The sequence below is a fragment of the Argiope bruennichi genome, chromosome X2, assembly GCF_947563725.1.
Source record: "Argiope bruennichi chromosome X2, qqArgBrue1.1, whole genome shotgun sequence".
NCBI lineage: Eukaryota > Metazoa > Arthropoda > Arachnida > Araneae > Araneidae > Argiope > Argiope bruennichi.
The window spans coordinates 131,057,592-131,075,762 of record NC_079163.1 but is presented as its reverse complement, the minus strand read 5'-3'; the positions used below and the strand labels follow the sequence as shown (position 1 = coordinate 131,075,762).

The 18,171-nt window shown below is 28.7% G+C and overlaps 1 protein-coding gene across 1 annotated transcript; it reads left to right on the top strand.

The window, feature by feature from the left end:
• The first annotated feature begins 3,492 nt into the window (after positions 1–3,492).
• On the top strand, positions 3,493–10,512 carry LOC129961038 (uncharacterized). Its single transcript, XM_056074834.1, has 3 exons — positions 3,493–3,696; positions 5,415–5,704; positions 10,245–10,512. The coding sequence occupies exons 1-3, from the start codon at positions 3,528–3,530 to the stop codon at positions 10,425–10,427; spliced, it is 642 nt and encodes a 213-aa protein (XP_055930809.1). The 5' UTR covers positions 3,493–3,527; the 3' UTR covers positions 10,428–10,512.
• The last annotated feature ends 7,659 nt before the right edge of the window (positions 10,513–18,171 follow it).

The window sequence follows — 18,171 nt, the reverse complement described above, 5'->3', positions numbered from 1 at the left end:
TGGTCGACAAATTCTTGAGATATTACATAAATTAAGAAAGATATTTTTTAGTTCCCATAAGGTTTAAATGCTCAGTGACTCTGTTTTCGTTAATCATGTTATTAAAAAAATTAACATTTATTGACGAACACGAAAACACTGATATTCACCGTTACTCTGATTAGATATTATAAAATCTGAATAGATAAACATAAACGTGTAAACAGCTGTGCGCCGGTTTCTATGGCAACACAGCTGGAAAAGGAAAAGAAGTTTCCGAAGAAAATTCACGCATGCGCATTGTTCTGATTGTTGTCATGACAACCACTTGCAACAGACGATTTAAATTATTTTTAGGTGAGTTACATGCTTTTGTAAGTAAATTGTATTTATGTTAGTTATATATTTTTTGTATATGCTTATAGTTTTAAGTACATCGTTTTTAAGTAGTTTTTTTTAAACCTGTTTTCAATGATTTAAATTATTTTTAGGTTAGTTGCATGCTTTTGTAATTAAATTGTATTTATGTTAGTTATATATTTTTTTGTATATGCTTATAGTTTGAATTACATCGTTTTTTAAGTAGTTTTTTTAAACCTGTTTTAGACCGATTATTTTAAACGATTCATTTTATTTTCTTAGTGTTTGATGCATTTAAAAGTAAACATTGTTCATTAATCGATCTGTTCATGATGAATCTGCGAAAATTTTGTTGACAAATTCTTGAGATATTACATAAATTAAGAAAGATATTCTTTAGTGCCCATAAAGTTTAAACGCTCAGTGACTCTATTATCAGTAATCATATTATTAAAAAAATGCTTTGTTTCAGTAAAAAATATTATTATATTAATTGCAGATGAATCATTTACACTTTAATTTAAAGCATAAATTCTACGAGGGGTAACAGAAAATTAGAGAGATACATATCACGTTATGACTGAAGGCCTTTATAATATTATGAGTGAATTATATGACTATCAAAATTTGAAGTTTTAAAATATTTTGCTGAAGAATCTATTAAAGTTGGAATTGCATAAAATATTTAATTATTAAAATTTTAACGAACATTAAGATTGGCGAACCGGCTGGTCGCCAAAGGCGGCTAGTATATATATAAAACAATAACCCTCAACGGCGGCTGCGAATCTCGCCAATCGTTGCCGTATACGTTACCAATGGCGGCCAAACATCACAAATTTTCCAAAAAATGAAAATATAAACAAAATCCGAACGGTTTTATAAAGATATCTGTTCGGAAATGAAAAATGCTGATTAAAAATTATTCATTATTTCCACTAAAAATCGAACTTTTTTCATACCTTATTATAAAGTTCTAATCTGAAAGACATTGTATTAAAGGTAAAATTTAGAAAACTTTATGAAATACTGACTGTTAAAACGATAATTTTATGTTATATCCATCACATGTTACTCTGTTAAAGTGCATTGGAAGATAACACAGAGTATCTATTTTAAAGCTGGTCCTATAGATAATTTCTAAACCTTCAGAAACAGATGTACACTTTTAGCTCGGAAAAAATACTCTACTTGACATAAAGATTTATATTTTATGTATTTTTTTCAATTAATACATATATTTTGAAAAAATTATATAATATAAATACAGTCTCCCAAATCTATTATTTATATTTAATGAAAGATTTTTCCCTCACTAATATGTTAAACAGATAATGTTCCATTATTCTATGAACAACACTAACCGAGCTAAAACTTTTTGAATTTCCTAAGTTCAAGCCAACTAGAGCCCGCTTCGAGAGTCGGCGTGCGGTGATTGGTAAGTCTTCCTCTTGATAGCCATATAAATTTTATGAAAACGGGGATATTCAAAGCTTCATAACTCGGTCGGATTTAATCATATAAGTGTGTTACTTCATTTGCGTGAAACATCAGTGTGTCAAGAATGTTTTATTAAAATGAATTAATAGAACCAAGAGACTGTATAAAAATTTGGACTTCAATTTTTTCAGTAGTGCATTTATTGACCCAAACAGCATAAAATATAATCCTTTAGGTCATTTAACGTATTTCTTTTCAGCTGAATGTATATGTTTTCTTCTAAAGGCTTAGAAATTAAATATTGGGACATGATTAGAGTGGATACCATGCATAGATGTAATAAAGGCTCTCAGCATCAGTTCCAACAGCTTTTCTTGAATATATAGATTAAACAAAAAAAAACCCGCATATATTATATTTCAAAAAGAGTAACAAATTTAGTAAAAATAATAACTGCAGTCAAGGAAAAAAGCGTTCCCCTATCACGATTTTTTCGAAGATTTCTGAAGAAAGAAATCATCATTCTTTACATATTACCATAATCTTTCAGTTCAAATTATGGTTCTCTTCGATTGCCATCTCAGAGATTTTTGATATACAATTGCTTCTGGCAACAGTTTGAATATAGCTGTTCTTATCAGTTGCTATTTTTAATTAAATTTCTCAATATTAATAATTTCTTATTAGTAATTTCAATAAAATTAATTAAAAGAATATTGTTATTACTATATTATCTTAATAGAAAATAATTTTTTGTATATTTATACTTCAATATATGAATGCATTTTGCTCTCAACTTCGAAACAGATTAAAAAAATTGATCCTTATAATAATAAAAAATGTTGCAAATTTACAATCTAAGTAAACTTTAAATTTTATCCAACATCGTGCTACTTCAATAAAGCATTTTTTTCACTCAGATATAAGTAATTTTGTATTTTCAAATACATTTTCTGAGATATGAAATCACACCCAAATTCGTCGAAGCAATTCATCAAAAAATAATTCTTTACGCTTTCTTTCAACTTATACAATTCCTAATATTAATGGAGCTGTATGACATTTTAGAAAGTAAGTCATTGGAATAATCTAATAATTTACAGATATAAAATATTTTTACGAAACCTACTCAGTAACCTAAAAATAAATTACATTTCACAGAATTTGAATCCAGAAAATGGAAACTTTATATAACATCAAAATATTAAATGAAACACCTTTAGCTCACTTATTTGGCATTACTTTTCAACCATGTAGAAATCTCTTTTCTTGAAATTTTAGACCTTGAAAAATCTCAAAGTAATCAAACGCAATGAAGTAATAAAAAATATCTAAATAGTTTTCGAACAAACCTCTTTTCTTGTTCCACTGTTCCATTTAGAGTTCTTCCCCTGGATGCTCAATAATTGAAGCTTCAATAATCTGAATCATGTCCAGTATTGGCGATTTCAAAAATAGCCTAGAGAGCCGTCATCTACTATCTTCTCTCTCTTCCAGGCCACTGGACAATTCCTGATTAGAAAAATTGCTATTAGAGCTACACCTCATCGGCATCCGAATCACGAATCTAATTCGAATTTTGACTACGGTAAACAATTCCAATTAAGGTTCTTTTCCTTCTTTACCCTTTCAATGGAGCAGGCGCACTGTCTTCCCCAGAACTAAATATAAGGTGCTAATAGTCCTACAGCAAATCACTCTCTAGTCCCATCCTGCTTTCAAAGGTACCAGCAAGCCCCAATCTGAAAATGCTTCTCCGGCATTCTATCCTCTTTGTTTTTGGTTTCGTGGTATTGCCCGTCCTGTACAGCGAAAATGCTGAAGGGGTGAGGATGTGTGGAAGGCGCCTAGCAGATCTTCTCAATTTCATCTGCGAAAAGCACGGCGGATTTCATGCACCTAGAGCTAAGAGAGAAGGTAGGCTTTATTTATCAACTCTTGAATTATTAGTGTGATCACAGAAAGTGATATGGCATTAGAATGATATTATTTCTGCAAGAGTTATTACAAGTCACTAGCATAATATATAATTATAATAGTATAAAATGGAAACCGTGGTTAATTTAATGCAACCAGGCAAAAAATTTCATTTTTATGCATTTCAAAGTTTATGAAATATGGTTTCAAGTAAATTGTTTAGTTGAGCGTGTGGTTTTATTTAGATTAAAATGAGATCTTTTAATAATAAAATGATATTCATATAATACTTATTATTTGTTTAGGAGCACACTATTTTGCATAATTTTATATTTGAGTTATATGTTTCAGCAAATTAAATTTAAACATGTTTATAAGTTTACCTTATATGGAAATCTTAAAACTGCGTTTGCATCAAGGAATATTACTGTTATTGGAAATATTAGTTAACAACAAAAAAAGAAATTTTTATAATTTTACTACTAAAAACGAATTTTTAATTTCTTTTCTGAGAACTCAAAAGGGCAAAATGGTAATTTACTATTGGAAACACTGTATTAAGTTAAATATTTTAACAGTATCAAAATAAATTTCATTTACTTATCAATTGCTAATTTTATAAAGTTACCGAAAATTGCACTACTGCATTACACTATCAATCGCAAAACTGTTTCAAATTTAATAAATAGTAAATTTGCTTCTAAATTAAAATGAGATAGATTTATTATTGATAGGACAATAAATGAATTCTGCCAGCTATTATAATATTTCATGCCAAAAGAGAAAATTTTTAATTTTAGTACAGAGAATGACTAACTCAAACGGACGAAATGGTAATTGGGTATTCGTTACATTACGTTATGGGATTTATTTTACCAGTATCCCAATAACTTTCATTCACTAGGTATTAATTAATTGCTTGTTAATTTAATAAAATTGCACAATTTCATTGTATGAACAATCTCAGAATTTCGTTTCAAATATTATAAATTGCAAACTTGTTTCTATATTAAAATGAGGCCAATTTAATATTGTTCACAAAAATAAATGAAATCCGTTATTTACTTCATTCAAATAGGCATTTCAAATGACAATTATCATTTTTGTCGCAAATAATGAATTTTTTGTTCCATAAGAACATCGATTATGCAAGGATTGCGTTCTCAATAAACCATTGACAAATGATAGTATTAAACGAAAAACTATAAATAACCGCAACAGGCATAAGAAGACGCGTCCGAGTGCAGATAAAAGGGAAAACCATTTTAACTACCGAAAATATCGTTTTCTTTTCCAAAATAATTTCAATTCTTTATTTCTTCGAAAAGGTGACTTTTTCAGTAACTTCATACATTATCATTCAAGTAAGCAATGTACTAATTAGGGAAATTCTTTTTTCTCTTGACCCCCTTGCAAGCCTTTGATGCTTAATGCTAACATACACAAGTGTTAATAAATTATCTTGCGTGATTTAACGCACCATTACCGCTAGAATGTTTTCAATATGGAATAGCAATAGAGAAACTATCTACATGGTATGTTATCTATGTAAGGGGTTAAATTCAATCTCAACTTTTATAATTTTGCACAATAAATGAAAATGCCATTCAATTTTCAATTTTGCCGATTATTACAAGATTACTCATTAATTATTAATGAATAAAAGTGCTCGTAAAAGTAATAAAATCCTTTCATTGAAATTTTGCATTATCTTTCAGTATTTGATCGAAGCACCAACAAAAGATCAGTCGTTGAGATACTTCGTCCGCTGTCCCGCAGAAACTCAGGCAATGAAGGAGCTGCTGCCACCACCGAAGTTGAAATGACTACAAATCTCCGCAATGGTGTAGTTGACGAATGTTGCAGGAAGCAATGCACTCTTACTACTTTGGTATCATATTGTGCCAATTCCCAGCATGTCGGAAATATTGATCTGGATGAAATGGTTCCACCAGGAAGTGAACCTGCAATTTCAGCTGAAGATATAGTAGAATTCCAACTTCAGCATGTAAGAAAATAATTTTTACTTCTTTTCAAAAACTCTTTCTCTAAAATTTATGTATTATGTCAGAGGATATTCAACCGTGTCTGGTATCTGGACATCTGGAAAAGATGAAATTCTATCGTATTGTTTTCTAAAACATGGAATATATCATTTCTATTCTCATAGCAAGAGATTTAGAGCAAGATATAATTTGGTTCCCGACTTACTTGTTTATGGTAGCGTATGCAGTTCATTCCTTACCACAAAAAGCATATTCTATAGATCTTGAAAAATAGGCAACTTTATTTCAATGGGTATAATCATCATGTAGGATTCTCTGCTTTTCCACCTTGATATAAAGAAGGACAAAATTCAAAACTGGAACTCTTCTTGGTTCTTTATTACCTTGATTTGTATTTTAGGAATTGAAAGCTTCAATAACTTTCTAATAATTCAGATTTAAATTCTAATGATATAAATTAAATTCTAATGATAATATATATTTTCTATTTATCTAAAATATCCAAAACATCAAAAGTTATGATTTTAATGCTCAAAAGATCTTGTCTTCAACAGAGGCATATCTCTAACATATATTTTTTCACTTGAAATATAGGCTGTTGTCATTCGATTTGCTCGTTGTTAAAACTAATTATTTCTTTAGAGAAAAAGAAGCTTAAATCACAAAAAGAAATTAAAGAATTTGTGATGATTCATTCACTAGGATGAAATGAATCAATGACTTGCTTGTAAAAAAAGAAAAGAGCCTGTATAAAAGCTGTAAAGGAAAAGACTTCTGCTACTTCTGAAGGCAAATTAATTTATCAGAATTAGTGATATTTTACATATTATTTATCTTCTCCGTTTAACAATATTTTTATGTGTGAATATTTAATAAATTGGCCTCGCTACCAAAATACTTTTTTTTTAGCATCCATAAACTTTTTATAATTCTTTCTCTATTAGCACATATAGTAACTTTTGAAATATATCGTTAGGCTGTAGCTTTATCTATGACTAATATTTAAGAAGATTCTGAAAATTGTAAGCACTAAAAATCCATTTTTCTAAGAGCTGTGTACTCATCGGGCTCAATCAACGGGCAATGTATGAACTTTCTTGCTCTGAAATGAAGCCAGTTGAAGAATATATGATATTTTTTTCTCATCTCAATTTTTGAACAAGTTCCATATTCTAAGCATATGGTTTGGAGGTATAACCATGGATGTTATGATAATGCCGCATATAATAATCACATTTTGAAAATCTTGTAAATACAATTATATTCACTGAAAATATTTTTTTAAACTATATAAAGGTTATTTTGGGACAGATCGAGTTATGTCAGATGAGGAAGCCTACACTTAAGCTGGCACCTCATTCTCTAAGCTTTCCAATCACAATAACCTAAGGAAGTGTGATTCATAGAAGTGGATTGAACGTGCACGATGTTACATATACAGTGGATTCTTCGATAACCCTATGTCGAATAACCAATCTTAATATACTAATCTCTCCAATTTCAATATGCTAATATATATCTATTTAATATCTTATATATATCTATCTCAAAGCTATATCTCTGTCATCAGGTCATCAAAGGTGAAATTTCTCTTCAGAATTTCCATTCAGATTTCGATTGTTATCCATTAAATGCAAATACAAATTTTCTGATACGTAATTATAGTCAGTGTTCTTTTTTAAGTCATTTTATTTCTTGAAAATGTAAAGCAATTTGAAAGTTTTATAAGAGCATTAAAACAGATTCTCGCATGTCAAAGAAAAATAAGAATCAATGCTAAGTCTATAGGCTTTAAAAAATGATTTTAAAAGAACCATTAAAGTTTGATTTACTTCTAATAGTTAAATCTCATAAGATGATCTAATCAATTTTTTAAGTATATTGCGAATCTAAGTCATAATTTCTTCCACAATCAACTGTGACATGAAATAATTAGAAATGATAGAGTCGTCAATATTATAAAAATCAATCCGATTCTTCCATTTTAATTATTCCAAATCAGCGGGAGTGGCCTTCCCCAAACTTTCTTAACAATAAAGGTCTTATCGCACGTCCTTCGGGTGAGCCACAAATACTTTGCATGGCATTGATGAGCTGCATTGATGGATCTTTGGCTTGAATCTAGCATTTTGATTGCATTGATCACGAAAATATGTATTTTGAACGCTGATTGACAACAATATTTGACAATTGTAGCTTTAAGATAACACAGCTATTTCATTGATTGAAGTCATTGCGTTTATGGGTTATTGCGTAACTGGAAGTCCCCAACAGACAGTCGATCCTGTAACAGATTTGGTTCAAAACTTGATAAAAATCTACATTTTTCATAATTAATCTGCGAACTAAATTTTATCTACTTAGTTGTCTGCGCTTTGTAGTTATACAGGGTGTCTCAAAAACCTTGACCGCGGCTTTTATTCCTTAAATATTGATCGTAGACATATATTGTAAATTACAAAGTTGCGTAAAAAAAAGTGCAAAATGTTAGGAAATCGATTAAAATTTTCAGGGGAAATTCTCAGGGAACTTTAAAGAATACAAAATTTGAATTTTTATATGGACCCCGTACAAAAAAATTCCTAGTGAGTAAAATGAGCTCCCTCCTCTAATAAGGTCATGTACAAAATTTCAGAATTTTATCATGAAAATTCCTATGATATGTTAAAACAAAGTTGGAGAAGGATCAATCATAAATTAAAATGCAAATGTTTACAGCTTCAGTGCAGATGACGCGACGCAAGAATGCATCATAAGAAAATGAAATATGATTCATATCTTCAGTTTTAAATACAAATTTTAAAATCTATGTTTCCTGAAAAATACTTTAAAATTTTATATTATGAATTACAGAATATAACTTAAAAATAGTACAGTCAGTGAACTTATAAAAAATCTTATGTAATCTTTCATTAAAGTAATCTCTCCTTGTGTAATCTTTCCTTTAAGTTATTATTTCTACACATACAAATTTAATACTTTTGAACTAATAAATAGTAAAATTATTATTTATTTATTCAATCATTACTTTCTTTGTTAATTTGTGTACGACCCCTAGAACACGAACATCCGACATGATTTTTTTTCTTTGCGAACTCATATCCAGGCATCGAAAAGTGGTTTAAGTCAGCATTTACACAATTTCATATCTTTGAGACTTTTTGTGATAAAATGCTGAAATTTCGTGCATGACCTTATTAGAGGATGCAGCACATTTTACTCAGTGGGAATTTTTTTGTACCTCGTCCGTATAAAAATTTAAATTTTGTATTTTTTAAAGTTTAATCCCCTGAAAACTTTAATTGATTTCATAGCAATTTTAACCTTTTTTTACGCAACTTTGTATCTACAGTATATGTCTACGATCAATATTTCAGGAATAAAAGTCGCTGTGACGGTTTTTGAGACACCCACTTGTAGTCGAACAGCTGGACAGATAGTCTTTCTCTGAATGGATTTCGTTCAAACTTTGATAGAAATCTACGAACTTGGTCGTAATTCTATATAACGAATTTCAGCTGCTAATCTCAATGCTTTTTTGAGTTATCATGTTCAAAGACAGACAGGCATAATGCCAAAAATGTGCTTTTCGGAAGATATCAAACTTCGAGATTCGTCAAAATCCCGAATTCCGACGATGACAAATTTTTTGACGATTACCGTACTTGCTCTCATACGAGAAAGTAAAATTTGTACAACATTTCCTTAAACTGCTATTAAATTATTATTAATAATTATCATGAATAAATATTACACGCACGAATTGGGTGCCTTAAATGTTTAGATATATATGGAGCAGCGAAGTTCTTGTATATGTACAAGAGTCTTGAGTGTAAATTTCTTTAAGAATTTTTTTAGATCCTTTTTGAAACAAAAAAAAAAACAATGGAAAGAATAATCTGCGTTTGATTACAATCACAAATGTTTAATAATTGTTCAAAATGGAAATTTAATTTTGACTTGTTGATAATTTTTATATCATTCTTAAATCTTCTTGAATATCTATCCTAAACGTTTCTAATATTAATCTATTGTCTCGGTTCATATGAACAAATTGTTGATTGGAGACCTATTAACTAAAATTTATGTATATCAGCATCCCTTTTTGAAGCTATACGATGGCTTGAATCTGATAATGAATTTATGACTACATTATGACTTCTTCTTGTGTACAGCTGACTATCCCACCACCACTGAACGTAGCAGTATCAACAGGATTTGTTGTGGCCGACTGCTAGCTTTAGCATTATAAATCCTTAATAGACCGATTCATCAAATTGACATTCTCTTCGAGGTCATTGGCCCGACTAGATGATGATTTGATACCAAACTATCATTAAATAAATGAGCATGTAACCTTCCCTTCAAATTTCCACATATCGACGTGAGGACATATGACAGACAAACTTATCGTGCCTCTAGCCCGTGAATCTTCAAAAAACTGTTTCTTTAACCTGAAACTCTGTCACCAAGACACCACTATCCTAGAATCAAGTAATTAAAATCTTTACCGTAAATTATTTATTTATTTCTGTATTTTAGGACGCGGCTAAAGACTCGTCGGAATCTAACGCCATTCTATCTCGTCCTGCATCCGCCACAGGCTTATTTCCCCATTCCGGTCGCCCCAACTTGGGTCAATTCATGCGTAACAGGCCCGTCTTTATAGTCTTGTCCCAACTGCAAGAAGATGAAGATCGAGCACTTGGAGATTACAGATTTTAAAGACGTTTCAGGAGGCTGTTCCATACACTACATCAGAAAAGACCTAGTTGAGACATCAAAACAAGTCGCAGAAAAAATAAATTCATTATAAAAATTATTATAAAAAATATATCAAATAAACAAACTCTCAATGATTTTTTGTGCTCATTCATTGTGTCATATATCAGTTGTAAAACTACTAAATTTAGAGGTGTTTTTTTTTAATCAAATGAAAACTTTTTTTATTTAGGCTGTCTTCTGATAAAACTACCGATTTAATGCCAAAAAATAAATTTATTGTCTCTGTCTTAAAAACTCTTATTAAGCAATATTAAACTCTAGTTTGGATTTTAATTTCTATTTAGTCTGATCTGTGTCTATTTATTTTTTATAAACATTTAAAACATTAAATTTTTTTTAAAAAGCTGTGTTTTTTAACGTGTCAGAAAATGGAGTTTTTTTTCGCTTGAAAAAAAGTCAATAACAAAATTCTAAAATAGCGAGATACTCATAGAAATACTTCAAATAAATTAAAATTTATAATATCTATTTAAATTTTTAATAATTTGTCACTCTTTTCTAATATTATTCATGATGACTTATCATATTATTTTTAACCTCTGATGTTTTTACGATTTTAGCTTTGACCACCAAATTTTTATTTCAAATATTCTACCTTTGAATGCTTTAAAAAAATCAAATTTTTAACTATTTTTATTAATAATTAATTCACACTTTTTTACCTCCTATATAATTTTATTCAATCAATGTTATAAACCTTATGGAATCTTGCAACCAATTTTTTTCTTAAATTCTCTATCAAATAGGACTCGTTTATATTGAATTAAAATTGATCAATCAATTATTGATTAAATTCTAAAAATATTAGAATAGTACTCTATAATTTGGAACACACAACTATTCAAAATTCACTATTCAACTATTCAAAATCAATTATATAAATATAAATATGATGATAAATTTAATTACAATATTAAAGAATCAAACATTCCATCATTATGAACAGAATTCCATCATACCAATATGAAAGAAATCAGGGTAATTAAAAAGTTATAAGCGTAAATAATAACAATCGATCAAAAAAATTTTAAATTCTAGGTAAAAACTGAATGACTTCAAATGTATCCAAAAGAAAGATTTGACACAAAATATAAATTCCTATCATAAAAGATAGAAGAAACTGTACAGAGCGAAATTCATTTCATGTCGAGAGCAATTTCCTTGATTAGTTGAAAGATTTTGAAGGCAGAATTATAAAGATATATAAGGAAGATTCATAAAGTAGCAATATTAAATTTTCGAAAACTAACAATTAATTTGACTATTTTCGATATATATCGTTCTTCTCTTTGCAGTTCTAAGTAATAATACTCAGGTGATGTGATAAATTCTAATCAAGAAGCCGTCTTAACGAAAAGAAAAGAGAAATGTGAATCATCAAATTGGTTTTTCAAAATGATGTAAAGAGGCGAAGCTTTCGAAAGCATGATCTGACAAAACCTCTCTCATATGACACATATCTATATATCCTCTCTCATATGACACATATCTATATATCCTCTCTCATATGACACGTTTCCATCTATATCTGAAAATTATAAAAGGCACAATGTTAACTTATACTCTTAAACATGTAAAATCGCCATTGTTTAGGAATTTTTTTTCTTGTTTGGTAATAGTTAATATATATGTAATATTTTCAAAGCTCTCAGAATCATGGAAAAGTAATATATTGTCGCATTGAATTGTAAACGGTGGAAGTCCGTTAGGCAAAGCACGTTTGTGAAATCTGTAATAAAAAAGATTTATCAATATAAAAACATTTAATGAAACATAATTTTTTATTTGCATAAGTTCAGCTATCTTTTAACCCTTAACTGGGGAGGTGAAAAGTTAGGACTTAACTGGGGAGGTGTGGTTTACTAGGCCACATTTTCTTTACACTCAAATTTAATTTTCTAATAAAAGTATTAGTATGAAAATTTGTCAATATATTCTGCAGATATTTTTCTTGATATACAAATATGTTTTAGAAATTTTCAAAATATATTATCATTGAAAAAAGTAATTGCATTGGATAATACATTTTCTTCTCAAATTACATATCACAACAAATAATATTCTGGAAAAAATATATTTCTTATTATTTTTAAATCATAATTATTTTTCAAGTATGCAAAGGTATTTTCCAGTATGCAAAAATAAAAAATAAAAATTGAGAATGTGTAAAATTGACCCTTTTTTTATTGGCATCATCGGTTTTCGAGGGCATTTTAAACATACAGGTTAAGTGCAAGTATAAAAATAAACCCATAAATTCTGTAGATATTTCTCTTAGTATATTAATATATTTTACAAATTTTTCAAAATACATTATCACTAAAAAAATTAATTATATTTGAACATACATATCAGAATCAACCCGAATGAGAACTTTCATCGAAAAAATTTTCTGTACAATTATCCTCATCACTAAAATCACTTTCTGCTTCATTTAAAAGTCTCTGAATCTCTGCTTTATAACAAGGATCAGTAGGTTGGATGGTGTTTCGAAAACCAAGTTTTAGAGCCATCTGCTTGTATAAAACTGGAACACTAAGAGGGAGCTGTGGTCTCACAGACGTCGAGCTAAGCAATAGCTGAAATATTTTTAAAAGCATCCACTGAAACCGGCTGAAAAAGTGCATGTGTAGTGAAGGTCACGAAACAGGAAGCTACAGGTCAATCCATTCAATTGAGCTAAAAATAGAATAGGGGTGACTGAAAGGGCATCTTTAGACCGCACATCACAGACCGCACTTTCCAAGTTAAGGGTTAAATGAGAAAATTATTAAGGGGGGAAAAAGAAAACTATAACATTGAAATAATCGTATGAAATATTACAGTTCCAATAAAAGAGTCACAACTGAGGGATTGATGCTTTAATATAATTTGTATTAATGAAAAAAATCAAAACATCACGATAAAAACAAAGTCTTCATATTTTTATATTCGCTGGTTATTGCATATTAATTTTTTATTGAAATTTAAGGAAACAAATGGCTATTAGTATGCGCATTTCTGAAAATCCTCAAAGAATAAAATGTAATTTTGAGCTGGGGAGAATTGTTCTTCAAAGAAAAAAGATTAAAGAAAAAACAACTAAAGTAAAAAAAAAAATCTGATTTTTTATTGAATTATTTTTTTAAGAATGATCATAAAATATCACATATTTAATTAAAGAAACATAATTTTTTTAAAATTTTATGTAGGAGCTGTTAAAACAAATAAAAACAATTAAATTAAATAACTTAACTGAACTGAATTTAATTAACTGCACTTAACTGAATTTAATTTACATTGATTACAAACATCGTTATAGTGCATTATTTAATTATAATTTTTCTTGCATAAAATTCATTTAAATCAAATATGATTATCAAAGTAATGTCAGTTAAAGTAGTATAAGCATTTAACAAGTATATTTGTTGACTGGTTTATTACTCTTTCAAACCTTTCCTGAAGAATTTTCACAGGTTACAGCATTTACTTCAAAAACTAATATCTATGTACATTCTTTAGTTGTTTATTGAAATGGGAAGACACATAAAAGATTAATACACAATATATCTATCAAATATGCCTCAGTTGCATAATATTAACAAAATGGCAAAAGCTCTTGAGAAATCGTTCAACCACAATTGTTTCCATTTACGATCAATCAAATGAAATGTATTTCAATAAACCTCAAAATTCCCTCTAGACTAGACATATTAGGAATTCATTCGAAGATGAAAAACCGCGTTCAAAGGCCGTATATATTAATATTCATAAATGAAGTTCGGAAAGACATTAGAAGTACTTGCGTAGTTTCCGAAAATAATATGAGCGAAAAATTCATTCACCTGCTGCATCTTTTTTTATTACGTCTTTTTCCAATCACTCCTCTGCATCGAAGTGCGGGATATAACCACCTGCATTGGAAAAAATTGTGCATTTGTCAGACAGATGCACTTCTGATTATTTAGCAGAGCCAAGGACTCAAAAATGGTTCATCGGTTTAAGGTAAGTAAAAAATTATAAGACATTTTCTATCTAGCAAGCTTTATACACATTGTTTTTCTAAGTGAAAAATTCATATTTTTGTCATATTCGCACTTTTCATCTAAAAAGATTATTTCTTCTACATAAAAATTGTGAAATGTATTTATTTCAAAATTGTATTATTTTCTGCTTCAGCTGCATTTAATTTCGGCTAGAAAAATTCTTTCTTCTACACAAAAACTAAGAAATGGATTTATTTTAACATTGTCTCTTTTTTTCCCCTTTGCTATGCTTAATTTCTAACAGAATATTATCTTGGAATAGCAAAGAATCACAACGTTGAACGTTTCTTTTTTCCCTGATTCATCAATGAGCAGAATTTTAATCTTGGTCCAAAGATTGCGATTCAATGAAACTGTGCTTGAAGTCTAATTTGCAAGTACCAGTGTTTTTTTATAAATTTTCTGTTTCCCTTTTGAAAGCTGAAATTGACATTTATTAAGAAAAACCTATTGCTTCCATGAAACAACGATAATGTGTTTTTAACTTAACTAATGACATAACAAAAATGTAAAAAATTTTATATTTAATATACTTATTCTCTTTACTCCAAATAAGTAATTTTTTTTTCATTTATGCTTATTCTTTATCTTTCTTTGCATGTCCTTTACAAATGACAGTTCAAAAAATAAAAACTTAATGAAATATTTAATCCATCGAGTCAATATATACTTAGTTGTATGAGATAAAGCATTTCATGAGAAACTTGATACTTATTTTAGCATTGATTCGCATTATTGATTTATCATTTAGGACTAAGCTTCATGATTTAGTTGATAATCCATACTATTAATTATAATTATTCCTTAAAAAGATATTAATAACACATATCAAGTTCTCATATTATTAATTAAGGACTAATTTTTGTGACTTTGAATAAAAGAATGTATTCCATAAATAAAATAGTTTTTACTCAAAATATTGCACTTAATTGCTATATATGTTTCATGAGCTGCATTTTATTATCAATGAAAATATTATGATTAACAAATAAAATAGTTATATTCAATAAAAGTAACGAAGTTTTATTAACAAAGATATTTCAAAACATCATTAGTAAAGTAACGAAGTTTTATTAGTAAGGATATTTCAAAGCAGAATTAGTACACATTATAAGCGTCCATTCGCAATAAAGAAAGCTTCTTTTGATAGCGATTACAAGAATACTTTATCTCCCCATTATTTGTGAATGGACACGTTGACCAGTCTTTAAGAATGTTAGAAATCTTTCTAGTGGTTTCTCTAAATTATGTATAACTAATATTTGAACTGAAAAACATACAGATTCCAAAATTCTTACCATAATTTCATTAAAAATGAATTGTCTTTTTTGGAATTAATGAAGAAGCGAGCTGATCTCTACAGAAAAAAAAAAATATTTCTATACATACGTGTGTTAACTTTAAAAGTAGTTTTGCATTAATGAGGCTGTTTTCTGCTGAACAAATAATACCTAGATTATATTTAATTTAAACAGTAATCTGTCCAGGACTGTCATCATGTCTAAATTTTAAAAATATTGAGCAAATGATTATTCCATTTGGCATAATCTTTCTTCTTTATCTTCAAGTATCTATTTCCTTAAATGTACTACATGTTTTCATCATTGGCGTAACATTTACCGATCAATTGGTTGAAAATTCTTTTTCAAAAATTGTATCCTTTCTAGTTCTTTTTCTGCTCGAAAATGATGGGAAATTTTCAGTAGTAGGCGAATAAAGACCTCGCGTCGTAATAACTATGTATTTCTCGTTTTCTAGACTGTTATTTCCCTTATAAAACGATAGAATTATTCCTTGCACAATACTGTAAACACATGTGATTAATACAGCATTTGATATTTTCTCAATACATTTAAAGAATATTGATTTTATAACTCTTCAGAGAAAATATTTAATAAATAATAGACTTTACTCCATATTCCGTGTTTTACTATATCATTTTTAAAAGTTTAGACTTATTAATATAGGAATGTGGTGTCCATCTCAATAAGAAAATAGAAAATAAAATTTTCAACTCTGAAAATATATCATTTCCTTCCTCTATTAAGAAAAAGTTACATTTGTTTCAAAATTCAATCTGTAAAAAGAGAAGATATTTTCAAAAACTTTTTTAATTATAATAATAATACATTTCATTCAATCTGTAAAGAGAGAATGATGCAAGTTCTTTTCAAAAGTTTTTTTTAATAATAATAATATGTTTCCCTTATTATAAACGAAATTCAATTCAAGCTTAAGTAATATCGAATGTTCCGTAATATATAAGAATTCTTGCGTTGCCACAAATGCAAGAATAAATAGTATTTATGCAAAACTCTATCAATATAGCAGAGAACTTTGAAAAAATATGCTTATATATATGTGTGTGTGTGTGTGTGTGTGTGTGTGTGTGTGTGTGTGTGTGTGTGTGTGTGTGTAATAATATTTTAATTCTAATTTTAATTTAATTAATTTCCGAGGTTTTATCTTAATTTAACCCATAGTAATTTCATTCTAAAAATATTCTCTTATTTCGTGATCCAATTCCACTTTCACTACTTAATTAATTCAAGAGTAGCTTGTAAGGGTAAAATTGCTGAATCGGCTAAAAGCCTAACTTTCCCCCACGCTCCGCGTGAAGGAACAAATACCGCTGACGAGACAAATATGAATAGTAACTGAATCCATATGAAATAGTAACTGAAATTTCAGATGTAAATTATGAAATAACTAAACCAAACGCATTAACAAACAAAGCTACTGATATTGCCCATGTATCAAAATTAAGAACATATTATCCACCAGAAAAATTAAAATTAAGTCATGAATAATAATTTAAATTAAAAAAAATCCTTTTATTTCTCATGTTTCTTCCACTTAAACCCTGATTTAGGTTGGCCTGTTGTCTCCACTCGTAAGAGTTAATTTTTTTTTTTTTTTTTTTTTTTTTTTCATGATGATGATGTGATAGGCGCCATCACAACATAAATTCAAATACCTCAGTCTTAAGTCTTATTGAGATGTGAGTATAGGGTCAACCTCACAATTAATTTCTATCTCTTTCTATTTTTATCCTGGATATGTTGTTCCCCACTTTGGAAATAAATATTCCTGGATGAGAGTAAAGAGAAAATAAGAATTACGTCCTCCTTCTTGATGTCCTAATTTTGGGTCATTAAGTTTCACCCACTACTAGAAATTGGTCGACAAGGTTGAAATATTCATCACTAATTGGCTAACTAGTGGGTTAAAGTTTATCTTTTGCAATTACACATTTTTATGTCATTTGTTTTGAATATTTATGTTATAATAAGAGTATTTTGAATCTCATATTATTATTTTCAGATTCAAGTGTTACATATAAAAATCAGAACTGTGTTGATATATTATTATTATATAAGTTCAATTTGTTATTCCATTATTTTACATTCAATTTGATAATTTTGGTGAGCCTTCTGTTATTTAAAGGACACTGTGTAAGCATTATTTAGAGACATTCCTCACCAAATAGAGACAGTCTTACAGACTGAAAGACAATAGACTGAGTTTCTGCTGGAAATCATTTGTATATTGCACATTTTAATATTATTATTTTTGGTGTTGTTGAATATTTAAGTTTATTTAATATTTTCACAGATATCACTTTTTTGTGCTTAACATAAACTTGTTCAAAATGATTT

Coding starts and splice junctions, on each gene's coding strand:
- LOC129961038 (XM_056074834.1), top strand. CDS start 3,528: ATGCTTCTCCGGCATTCTATCCTCTTTGTTTTTGGTTTCGTGGTATTG. Junction 3,697..5,414: donor ACCTAGAGCTAAGAGAGAAG/GTAGGCTTTATT, acceptor ATTATCTTTCAG/TATTTGATCGAAGCACCAAC. Junction 5,705..10,244: donor TAGAATTCCAACTTCAGCAT/GTAAGAAAATAA, acceptor TCTGTATTTTAG/GACGCGGCTAAAGACTCGTC.